This window comes from Labrus bergylta, chromosome 9 (genome assembly GCF_963930695.1).
Source record: "Labrus bergylta chromosome 9, fLabBer1.1, whole genome shotgun sequence".
In the NCBI taxonomy this organism is placed as follows: domain Eukaryota; kingdom Metazoa; phylum Chordata; class Actinopteri; order Labriformes; family Labridae; genus Labrus; species Labrus bergylta.
Genome location: NC_089203.1, coordinates 16,603,075 through 16,615,522, shown reverse-complemented (window position 1 = coordinate 16,615,522; position 12,448 = coordinate 16,603,075). Strand labels below are relative to the sequence as shown.

At 40.5% G+C, this 12,448-nt stretch overlaps 3 protein-coding genes across 4 annotated transcripts in view; all 3 read left to right on the top strand.

Moving 5' to 3' along the window:
• LOC109990512 (protocadherin alpha-3-like) lies at positions 1 to 2,633 on the top strand. The gene has a single exon (XM_020642659.3). The coding sequence runs from the start codon at positions 195 to 197 to the stop codon at positions 2,574 to 2,576; it is 2,382 nt and encodes a 793-aa protein (XP_020498315.2). The 5' UTR covers positions 1 to 194; the 3' UTR covers positions 2,577 to 2,633.
• A 601-nt stretch (positions 2,634 to 3,234) lies between these two features.
• LOC136179921 (protocadherin gamma-A11-like) lies at positions 3,235 to 6,382 on the top strand. The gene has a single exon (XM_065958490.1). It carries the CDS (start codon positions 3,440 to 3,442, stop codon positions 5,846 to 5,848), a length of 2,409 nt encoding a protein of 802 aa, XP_065814562.1. The 5' UTR covers positions 3,235 to 3,439; the 3' UTR covers positions 5,849 to 6,382.
• A 199-nt stretch (positions 6,383 to 6,581) lies between these two features.
• Positions 6,582 to 12,448, top strand: part of LOC109990510 (protocadherin alpha-C2) — a 196,522-nt gene continuing 190,655 nt past the window's right edge. Inside the window, exon 1 of one of the 2 annotated variants that reach the window (XM_065958484.1) lies at positions 6,582 to 9,074. In XM_065958484.1, coding sequence (XP_065814556.1) covers positions 6,720 to 9,074 — 2,355 coding nt within the window. In that variant the 5' untranslated portion in view covers positions 6,582 to 6,719. Of the gene's footprint in view, positions 9,075 to 9,806; positions 12,263 to 12,448 lie in introns of those variants that run through there. The other variant, XM_065958483.1, reaches the window with a different exon arrangement.

Here is a 12,448-nt window from a genome sequence, read left to right as displayed (position 1 = left end):
AAATAGAAGTGGTCCCTCCCTTTTCAAAGCTTTTGTTTCCTGGTGAAGAGAGCAAATACGGTTTTTGGACTCGAGACGACCAGTCGATGGAATTCATCTTTTAATTGCAGATATGTGGTATTAAGTGGTTTGGACACAAATTACTCGACGTGGAAGTAGCAGGTTTTTGTGAATATTAATCTTGTTGGATTACGATGGGAAGTGACACAAAAACGCGAACAATGGGCTTCTACTGCTTTGCTTTTTATTCGTCTTTACTGCTGCTGTTCGGGACACAGGCTTCAGCTCAGACACGGTACTCTATCCCAGAGGAGCTGAAAGAGGGAAGTGTTGTTGGAAATGTTGCAAAGGATCTTGGTCTTGACACCACCTCTTTGACTGATCGACGGTTCCGTGTTGTGTCTGGCAGTAAGGACGCTATATTTGAAGTCAACCATAATAACGGGGTATTGTATGTTCACCGGCATATTGACAGGGAGGAGCTCTGTGAGGGCACCGGTGCATGTCTCATGGAGCTCAAAATCCTTGTTGAAAACCCTTTGGAAATACATTACGTTGTCGTAGAAATTACTGACGTTAATGACCATGCTCCTAGTTTCCCAGAAAAAGAACAGATATTTGAAATAGCTGAGCATACATTAACAGGACGGCGATTCCAACTGCACGCTGCCAGCGATCCAGATGCTGGAATCAACTCTATTCGTACATACACTTTGACTTCAAATGAACATTTTCAAATAGATATCCGCCAAAGTGACGAAGACAAAATACCGTTTTTAGTGCTGAAGAAATCGTTAGACAGGGAACAAAATGACAAACACACGCTGCTGCTGACAGCGATAGATGGAGGTAAACCTCAAAAATCAGGAACATTAAATATTACTATTATTGTTCTTGACAGCAATGATAACCGTCCAATGTTTAGTCAAGAGAATTACCAAATTGAAATAGAAGAAAATGTCCCAGTTGGTACTTCAATATTTAGAATAAATGCGACAGATCCAGATGAAGGGACTAATGGGAATGTTCAATACAGTCTTGTTAAAACTCTTAAGAAAAGAGTCTCTGACATTTTTGAAATGGATAAAATAACTGGAGAAATAAGGGTAAAAGGAGTGGTGGACTTTGAAGAAAACGAGGTGTATTCACTCGATGTTGAGGCCTCTGATAAAGGAACGCCACCACTGACCGGTGAATGTAGAGTAATTATAAAAATAAAAGACATCAATGATAATCCCCCTGAAATAGAAGTCACGTCACTGTCAAATTCAGTGCCTGAAGATTCAAAGCCTGGAACAATTGTTTCTCTTCTTAGTTTGATGGACAAAGACTCTGGTGTTAATGGTAAGATAATTTCACATGTATCAAATGACGTACCTTTCGAGTTAAAACCTTCATATAAGGAAAATATTTATTCGATTGTCACTAAGGGACTTGTGGATCGAGAGCAGGTGTCACATTATGAGATAACTATAAAAGCCACTGATTGTGGTGAGCCTCCATTATCTTCTTTTAAAACTCTCAGTATTCAGATATCAGATGTGAATGACAACAGTCCACATTTTGAACAAAACCCTTTACAGTTTTATCTGGTAGAAAATAACGTTGCTGGAGCTTCAATATTCTCTGTGAGCGCAACAGATGAAGACATAAATGAAAATGCAGCTATTTCATATCATATTGTGAGAGAGGGAAGTCAAAATGGTATGACATCATTTATTAATGTAAACTCTGAAAACGGACACATAACCGCGCTGAAAAGTTTCGACTTTGAAACAGTGAAAACGTTCCAGTTCCAAGTTGTGGCCACAGATTCTGGAACTCCGTCACTAAGCAGCAACGTCACAGTGAACGTGTTCATTCTGGATCAGAACGACAACGCTCCAGTCATCCTGTATCCAGTCAGCTCCAACGGTTCTGCTGAAGGTGTGGAGGAGATTCCCCGCAATGTGAACGCAGCACACTTGGTGACTAAAGTCAGAGCCTATGACGCTGATATAGGATATAACGGCTGGTTACTGTTTTCACTGCAGGAAGTGACTGAGCACAGTCTCTTTGCTTTGGACCGCTATACAGGACAGATCAGAACACTTCGCTCATTCACAGAGACAGACGAGGCTGAGCAGAAACTGGTCATACTGGTCAAAGACAATGGAAACGTTTCCCTTTCAGCAACAGCTACTGTCATTGTCAAAGTTGTGGAGCCCAAAGAGGCTTTTGCTGCTTCTGATGTTAAAAGTGCAACAAACGATGATGAGGAGAGTAATGTGACTTTTTATCTCATGATAACTTTGGCCTCAGTTTCAGCACTTTTTCTTATCAGCATCATCGTGCTCATTGCAATGCAGTGCTCCAAATCCACAGACTACACTTCCAAATATCTACAAGAGACTAATTATGACGGGACACTGTGTCACAGCATCCAGTACAGATCTGGAGACAAACGCTACATGTTAGTGGGACCCAGAATGAGTATAGGATCTACTATAGTCCCGGGCAGCCATGCCAACACACTAGTGCTCCCTGACAGGAGGAGGACATCTACTGAGGTAAGAGCATTTATCGATATTGACTGAAAATATTTATTCAGATAATTTTCTTTGGGCTTCATAACGATAATTTCCTCCTTATATTATTACCGCCATACAATTGCTGTGTGGAAAAATATCTTAAAATATTAGCTGATTTAATGCATTATGGTCCTGTAGTTGCTCTCTTGAAAATAAAAAAAGTATTTCAGGCTCATGATATGTCAACGCATTTTGATGCGCTATGCTTGGTGTTTAACATTGCTCTGTCCAAGTTGCTGAAGACGGAACATTGTTAACATTATGATTACTTCCAATTTGGGATTTAGTTTTGAGTTGGATGTCATTTTTTAACAAGCAATATTTTCTTACTGTGTGAGGAAAGTTGTACAGCAAGAGCGTAATGGCATAACCTTTAGCGCTCTCCGTGGTGCTGGCGGGAACACTTGGTCATTTTATGGGGATTTTGAAGTCGGAATTTAAAAACGTTTTGGCGTATAAAAACTATTAACTTCCAAATTACAATACCAAACATATTTGATCGTAAATGTTCTCCCTTTTACATATTCTTGAGTCCGGTGGACAGCACACCTTTCTTTAAAACTAGGAGTTGTCAACTACACTGCAACGAGGTCATAACGAGTTTAGTCCACAGGGTGTCAGTGTGATATCAGCACATCCGCGTATCTTACAGCGTTGGCCCTGCCCCTTCAAGAGGATTTTGTTCCGGTTTGCACAGAGGAGACAACACCATTGCCAGGAAAGAGTGTTGCCGTCGTTAAATGAGCATATACATCGTTTCAAATGTGGGACTTGTTTCAATAATACATTTTGTCCCTTAGCAACATTTCTTGTTTCGTATGGACCTGTGAGTGGATATACTGGTATCATACTGGTATCAAACTGAAACGATGGGAGCTGGCGGACAAAGTCGAGGAGGAGAACCATGGTGGCTAGCCCTTCGTTTTTCTGTTATGCTCAGCTGCGTGGGGCAGATTTCCGCTCAGATTAAATATTCTGTTCCAGAGGAAGTAAAAGTGGGATCTGTTGTTGGAAACGTTGCAAAGGATCTAGGATTGGATATCACTTCGCTGCATGATCGACGGTTTCGTATTGTTTCAGGATCCAAAGATGCTCAGTTTGAAGTCAATCAGAACAATGGAGTCTTGTATGTGCATAAGAACATCGACCGAGAGGAGCTCTGTGAAAATGTTTCTCCGTGTTTGATGAACCTAAAAATGGTAGCTGAAAATCCAATGGAAATACATTATGTGGGAGTCGAAATCATAGATGTAAATGATAATTCACCGCGCTTTAAAGAGGAGGAAAAAATCTTAGAAATTCCCGAGTCGACTCTTCCAGGCAGACGTTTTCAATTACCCACTGCGCACGATCCAGATGTTGCCATCAACACAGTTCGTGTGTACAAGTTAAGTCAAAATGAGTATTTTAGCATACAAATTCGAGAGAGAGGAGAGGACAAGATGCCCTCATTGGTTCTGCAAAAATCTCTGGATCGGGAAAAGGAGTATGAGCACAGCCTATTACTGACAGCAGTTGACGGTGGGAATCCACCCAGATCAGGGACGCTTAATGTCACTGTCATAGTTCTTGATTCAAATGATAACCATCCTACTTTCAGCCAAGACGTATATTCAGTCACAATACCTGAAAACGTTCACGCAGATACAAGTGTGATTACAGTAAAGGCTTCTGACATAGATGAGGGTGCAAATGGACAAATTGAATTTCTTTTCGGTGGTCAACTTGGCCAGGAGATATATGATATTTTCAGTTTAGATAAAGATACTGGTGAAATTCGAGTGAAGGGTGAAATCGACTTTGAAAAGGTTGAAGTTTATAAGTTAGACGTTCATGCCACTGACAAAGGGCAGCCTCCAATGAGTACCGACTGTAGGGTGATCATCAAAGTGCTCGACAAAAACGACAACACGCCACAAATAGAGGTGACATCTCTGTCAAACACAGTATCCGAAGACTCAAAACCTGGCACCGTGGTTTCTCTCATCAGTATTACAGACCAGGACGCCGGGTTGAACGGTAGAGTAATATGTAGTCTCTCCGAAAATGTGCCATTCGATTTGAAACCATCATTTCAAGAAAATATGTATTCGTTAATACTGAAACACCATTTGGATCGAGAATCTGTTGCACATTATGAAATCACAATAACAGCTACAGACTGTGGTCAACCTCCTCTGTCAACATTCAAAACTCTCAGTATTGATGTTTCGGACGTGAATGACAATGTTCCAACGTTTATGCAGAATCCAATAGAACTTTACCTGTTAGAAAATAACATACCTGGAAACCCTATATTTTCTGTTACTGCTACAGATGTGGATCTGAATGAAAACGCTGCCTTGACTTATCATATTGTTAGAGAGGAGAGAAGCCAAGTAAAAATAACAGCATTTTTAAATATAAATTCGGAAAATGGAGTCATCACTGCACTGAAAAGTTTCGACTTTGAAACAGTGAAAACGTTCCAGTTCCAAGTTGTGGCCACAGATTCTGGAACTCCGTCACTAAGCAGCAACGTCACAGTGAACGTGTTCATTCTGGATCAGAACGACAACGCTCCAGTCATCCTGTATCCAGTCAGCTCCAACGGTTCTGCTGAAGGTGTGGAGGAGATTCCCCGCAATGTGAACGCAGCACACTTGGTGACTAAAGTCAGAGCCTATGACGCTGATATAGGATATAACGGCTGGTTACTGTTTTCACTGCAGGAAGTGACTGAGCACAGTCTCTTTGCTTTGGACCGCTATACAGGACAGATCAGAACACTTCGCTCATTCACAGAGACAGACGAGGCTGAGCAGAAACTGGTCATACTGGTCAAAGACAATGGAAACGTTTCCCTCTCTGCAACAGCTACTGTCATTGTCAAAGTTGTGGAGCCCAAAGAGGCTTTTGCTGCTTCTGATGTTAAAAGTGCAACAAACGATGATGAGGAGAGTAATGTGACTTTTTATCTCATGATAACTTTGGCCTCGGTTTCAGCACTTTTTCTCATCAGCATCATCGTGCTCATTGCAATGCAGTGCTCCAAATCCACAGACTACACTTCCAAATACCTACAAGAGACTAATTATGACGGGACACTGTGTCACAGCATCCAGTACAGATCTGGAGACAAACGCTACATGTTAGTGGGACCCAGAATGAGTATAGGATCTACTATAGTCCCGGGCAGCCATGCTAACACACTAGTGCTCCCTGACAGGAGGAGAACTTCTACTGAGGTAAGAGCATTTAGCCCTACGTCACAAATATTGCTTGTCGCCTGGTTGTAACCGCTGTCCATGGTGCTGATGCGTTTGCTTCATGTTGACAAACATGTGAGCATATTCGAAATCTAGAAACATGGCTAGATGTTTTGCAATACAAGGGCTGTTTGTTTTCAACAGGTGCATATCATACTCTCATCAGTTACATTTTAGAGGGAACAAAGTTATTTTTTTGTCTGATGAGTTATTGTGAACATGTTTCATGGGTTTCTTCAAATGCTGAGCAATATATTTACTTTAACATTTAAATATCGGCGTCATTTCATTATAACTGGGTTCAATGGATACTGAAATATATTAGGTATTTGTGTTCTAGTTGAAGATAGTATGCAAATGAATCAAATTAACGTTAAAGTAAACCTATACAAAGATAATTAATGGAAGCTTTCCACTTTAAATACTTGATGCATGGAGTGGGAGAGGGAAGAGAGAGTGGGGAGAGAGAAGAGCAAGAGAGAAATAGAGAGAGAGAGAGAGAGAGAGAGAGAGAGAGAGAGAGAGCGTGTGTTAAAGAATGTCAAATCGTGTTTATCGTTGTATTCCTGTCTGCACTTTTCATTTTGCAGTGACTACTATTTTCACTTAACGTAGTTATTAACGACGGTTTTGATTTTTTTTTAAAATATATGATTGCAAATAAAAAGCTTGTTACATTACTTTGCTGACCTCCGGGTGTCACTGTATCATCTGAAAAATATAGAAGTAGTTGTCCCTCCCCTCACAAAGCCTTTGTTTCATATCTAGAGCGGGGCAGGCATACGATCCAAGCACTCCGGTGGCTGTTTCCTTATTTTGCATTTAGTAGCGAAACTAACAATTGGACATATGCTGTCGCAGTAAAAGTAGTTAGTGTGTTTTTCTACGTTGAACAAAAATAATGGGGACGAACAGGCGACGTCGAACAAGGGACTACTATTTTTCTATGATTCGCTTGTCTCTGCTGCTGTTTTGCGGAAAACTGTCTCACGCTCAGATACGTTATTCTGTTCCTGAGGAGGTGAAAGAGGGAACTGTTGTTGGAAATGTTGCAAAGGATCTTGGTTTTGAAATTTCCTCGTTGACCAACAGACGGTTCCGGGTTGTGTCTGGATCCAAGGATGCATTTTTGGAGGTAAACCGGGACGATGGGGTTCTCTTTGTTAATAGGAAAATCGACAGAGAGGAGCTCTGTCAAGGGAGCGGTGCCTGCTTAATGGAGTTAAAGATTCTCGTCGAAAACCCTTTGGAAATGCATCATATTGTTGTAGATATTTCCGATGTAAATGATCACTCTCCTGGTTTTCCCGAGAAAGAACAGACATTTGAAATATTTGAACAGACATTACCAGGAAAGCGTTTTCAGCTACACACAGCTCGTGATCCAGATGCTGGAATTAACTCTATTCGTACATATACTTTGACTTCAAATGAACATTTTGAAGTTGACATTCGTCAAAGTGACGAAGATAAAATACCGTTTTTAGTGCTGAAGAAATCATTAGACAGAGAACAAAAGGACAAACACACGCTGCTGCTGACAGCGATAGATGGAGGTAAACCTCAAAAATCAGGAACATTAAATGTTACTATCATTGTTCTTGACAGTAATGACAATCGCCCAGTGTTTAGTCAGGAGATTTACCAAATTGAAATACAGGAAAATGTCCCAATCGGTACTTCAATCTTTAAAATGAATGCAACAGATCCAGATGAAGGCACCAATAGTGAGATTCAATACAGTCTTGGAAAAACTCTGAAGAAAAAAGTGTATGACATTTTTGAATTGGACAAATTAACTGGAGAAGTAAGGGTAAAAGGAGTGTTGGACTATGAGGAGAACAACGTTTATAGACTTGATGTTGAGGCCTCTGATAAAGGAACACCTCCACTGACTGGTGAGTGTAGAGTCATTATAAAAATTAAAGATATCAATGATAATCTACCTGAAATAGAAGTCACATCACTGTTGAACACAGTGCCTGAAGATTCAAAGCCTGGAACAGTTATTTCTCTACTTAGTGTTTCGGATAAGGACTCTGGTGTCAATGGAAAAATTATTACAAGCATAACCTCAGATGTTCCCTTTGAATTAAAACCTTCTTATAAGGAGAACATATATTCAGTTGTCACCACAGAACTTCTGGATCGAGAGCAGGTGTCAACTTATGACATAACAATAAAAGCCACTGATTGTGGTGACCCTCCCTTATCTACTTTTAAAACTCTCAGCATTCAGATATCAGATGTAAATGACAATAAACCAAAGTTCTCTGAAAACCCTTTACAGTTTTATCTGGTAGAAAATAACGTTGCTGGAGCTTCAATATTCTCTGTGAGCGCAACAGATGAAGACATGAATGAAAATGCAGCTATTTCATATCATATTGTGAGAGAAGGAAGTCAAAATGGTATGACATCATTTATTAATGTAAACTCTGAAAACGGACACATAACCGCGCTGAAAAGTTTCGACTTTGAAACAGTGAAAACGTTCCAGTTCCAAGTTGTGGCCACAGATTCTGGAACTCCGTCACTAAGCAGCAACGTCACAGTGAACGTGTTCATTCTGGATCAGAACGACAACGCTCCAGTCATCCTGTATCCAGTCAGCTCCAACGGTTCTGCTGAAGGTGTGGAGGAGATTCCCCGCAATGTGAACGCAGCACACTTGGTGACTAAAGTCAGAGCCTATGACGCTGATATAGGATATAACGGCTGGTTACTGTTTTCACTGCAGGAAGTGACTGAGCACAGTCTCTTTGCTTTGGACCGCTATACAGGACAGATCAGAACACTTCGCTCATTCACAGAGACAGACGAGGCTGAGCAGAAACTGGTCATACTGGTCAAAGACAATGGCAACGTTTCCCTCTCTGCAACAGCTACTGTCATTGTCAAAGTTGTGGAGCCCAAAGAGGCTTTTGCTGCTTCTGATGTTAAAAGTGCAACAAACGATGATGAGGAGAGTAATGTGACTTTTTATCTCATGATAACTTTGGCCTCAGTTTCAGCACTTTTTCTCATCAGCATCATCGTGCTCATTGCAATGCAGTGCTCCAAATCCACAGACTACACTTCCAAATATCTACAAGAGACTAATTATGACGGTACACTGTGTCACAGCATCCAGTACAGATCTGGAGACAAACGCTACATGTTAGTGGGACCCAGAATGAGTATAGGATCTACTATAGTCCCGGGCAGCCATGCCAACACACTAGTGCTCCCCGACAGGAGGAGGACTTCTACAGAGGTAAGAGCATTTAGCCCTACGTCATAAATATTGTTAATCGCCTGGTTGTAACCGCTGTCCATGGTGCTGATGCGTTTGCTTCATGTTGACAAGCAAAGGAGAGTTTAAGAATATAGAAAACTTGGCTCTGTTTTGCGACATAAGGGCTGTTTGTTTTCAAATGGTGCATATCATACTCAAATGAGAACTATTTTAGACGGAACAACGTTTATTTTGTTCTCTTGAGTTACGTCATGTGTTATGAGTTTATTCAAAAGCTTAGCAATATTTGCTTGAACGTTTGACTTATAAATCATTTCAATATAACTGGCGCTCAATTGATACTGAAATATATTAGGTATTTGTGTGCCAGTTGAAGATAATATGCAAAATACTCATAAACACTTTCAATAAAAAACAACTGTTAACTATAACTACAAAGAAAGCTAATGGAAGCTGTAAACTTGAAATAACAATTTCAGAGAGAGAGAGTTTAACCAATGCTTACAAATAGCTTTCCACTGACTTGTGTGGACACCGTTCACTCTTCCGTCTTTTTGTTTCATACGTCTCAAACATTTCTAATATTAAATAAAGCAGGATATAAACTGTATTTCTCAGTTATTACCTCTGGGTGTCACTATTATATTAGATAACATCAGAGCAAGTGGTCCCTCCCCTTTCAAAGCTTTTGTTTCCATAGTGAATAGAGCAAAGACGGTTTTTGACTCGAGACAACCAGTCGATGGAATTCATCTTTCCGGTTGAAAATTTGTGGTATTAAGCGTGATGGACATAAATAACTCTACGTGGAAGTAGCAGGTTTTTGGGAATATTTGTTTTATTGGATTACGATGGGAATTGACACAAAAACGCGAACAATGGGCTTCTACTGCTTTGCTTTTTATTCGTCTTTACTGCTGCTGTTCGGGACACAGGCTTCAGCTCAGACACGGTACTCTATCCCAGAGGAGCTGAAAGAGGGAAGTGTTGTTGGAAATGTTGCAAAGGATCTTGGTCTTGACACCACCTCTTTGACTGATCGACGGTTCCGTGTTGTGTCTGGCAGTAAGGACGCTATATTTGAAGTCAACCATAATAACGGGGTATTGTATGTTCACCGGCATATTGACAGGGAGGAGCTCTGTGAGGGCACCGGTGCATGTCTCATTGAGCTCAAAATCCTTGTTGAAAACCCTTTGGAAATACATTACGTTGTCGTAGAAATTACTGACGTTAATGACCATGCTCCTATTTTCCCAGAAAAAGAACAGATATTTGAAATAGCTGAGCAAACATTACCGGGAAAGCGATTTAAACTGCACGCTGCCAGCGACCCAGATGCTGGAATCAACTCTATTCGTACATACACTTTGACTACAAATGAACATTTTGAAGTAAATATCCGTCAAGGTGATTCGGGTAAGATACCGTTTTTAGTGCTGAAGAAATCATTAGACAGAGAACAAACGGACAAACACACGCTGCTGCTGACAGCAATTGATGGAGGTAAACCCCAAAAATCAGGAACATTAAATGTTACTATTATTGTTCTTGACAGCAATGATAACCGTCCAATGTTTAGTCAGGAGATTTACCAAATTGAAATACAAGAAAATGTTAAAATCGGCACTTCAATATTTAAAATGAATGCATCAGATCCAGATGAAGGGACTAATGGGGAAGTAGAATACACCCTCGGAAAAACCTTGATTCAGAAAGTGTATGAACTTTTTGAAATGGACAAGATAACTGGCGATATTAGAGTTAATGGGGTCGTTGATTACGAAGAAAAAGATTTATATGAGCTGGACATTGAGGCCTTTGATAAAGGGACACCTCCACTGACCGGTGAGTGTAGAGTTATCATAAAAATAAAAGACATCAATGATAATCCCCCTGAAATAGAAGTCACATCACTGTCAAATACAGTGTCTGAAGATTCAAAGCCTGGGACAGTTATTTCTCTACTTAGTTTGATGGACAAAGACTCTGGTGTTAATGGAAAAAATATTTTACACATATCGAATGACGTACCTTTCGAGTTAAAACCTTCATATAAGGAAAATATTTATTCAATTGCTACCAAGGATGTCTTAGATCGAGAGCAAGTCTCACATTATGACATAATTATTAAAGCCACTGATTGTGGTGACCCTCCCTTATCTTCTTTTAAAACTCTCAGTATTCAGATATCAGATGTGAATGACAACAGTCCACATTTTGAACAAAACCCTTTACAGTTTTATCTGGTAGAAAATAACGTTGCTGGAGCTTCAATATTCTCTGTGAGCGCAACAGACAATGACATAAATGACAATGCAGCTATTTCATATCATATTGTGAGAGAGGGAAGTCAAAATGGTATGACATCATTTATTAATGTAAACTCTGAAAACGGACACATAACCGCGCTGAAAAGTTTCGACTTTGAAACAGTGAAAACGTTCCAGTTCCAAGTTGTGGCCACAGATTCTGGAACTCCGTCACTAAGCAGCAACGTCACAGTGAACGTGTTCATTCTGGATCAGAACGACAACGCTCCAGTCATCCTGTATCCAGTCAGCTCCAACGGTTCTGCTGAAGGTGTGGAGGAGATTCCCCGCAATGTGAACGCAGCACACTTGGTGACTAAAGTCAGAGCCTATGACGCTGATATAGGATATAACGGCTGGTTACTGTTTTCACTGCAGGAAGTGACTGAGCACAGTCTCTTTGCTTTGGACCGCTATACAGGACAGATCAGAACACTTCGCTCATTCACAGAGACAGACGAGGCTGAGCAGAAACTGGTCATACTGGTCAAAGACAATGGAAACGTTTCCCTCTCTGCAACAGCTACTGTCATTGTCAAAGTTGTGGAGCCCAAAGAGGCTTTTGCTGCTTCTGATGTTAAAAGTGCAACAAACGATGATGAGGAGAGTAATGTGACTTTTTATCTCATGATAACTTTGGCCTCAGTTTCAGCACTTTTTCTCATCAGCATCATCGTGCTCATTGCAATGCAGTGCTCCAAATCCACAGACTACACTTCCAAATACCTACAAGAGACTAATTATGACGGGACACTGTGTCACAGCATCCAGTACAGATCTGGAGACAAACGCTACATGTTAGTGGGACCCAGAATGAGTATAGGATCTACTATAGTCCCGGGCAGCCATGCCAACACACTAGTGCTCCCTGACAGGAGAATGGCATCTGGAGAGGTGAGGCCAGTTTAAAATCTTTATACCTAATGTTTCCATTATGTGTTGTGACTTGTCTTAGCCGACTTACCTCTGTAAAAAAGACAAGGTCTGCAATAATACTTAATATTTGTATTGTATTTGAGAGTTTTTCTGATTTCAACTACTTACGCAAATGTCTAAGCAATGTTTTTTTTTTTTTTAAGT

Excerpts from the sequence above, each read along its gene's own strand:
- LOC109990512 (XM_020642659.3), top strand. The coding sequence starts at position 195 with ATGGGAAGTGACACAAAAACGCGAACAATGGGCTTCTACTGCTTTGCT.
- LOC136179921 (XM_065958490.1), top strand. The coding sequence starts at position 3,440 with ATGGGAGCTGGCGGACAAAGTCGAGGAGGAGAACCATGGTGGCTAGCC.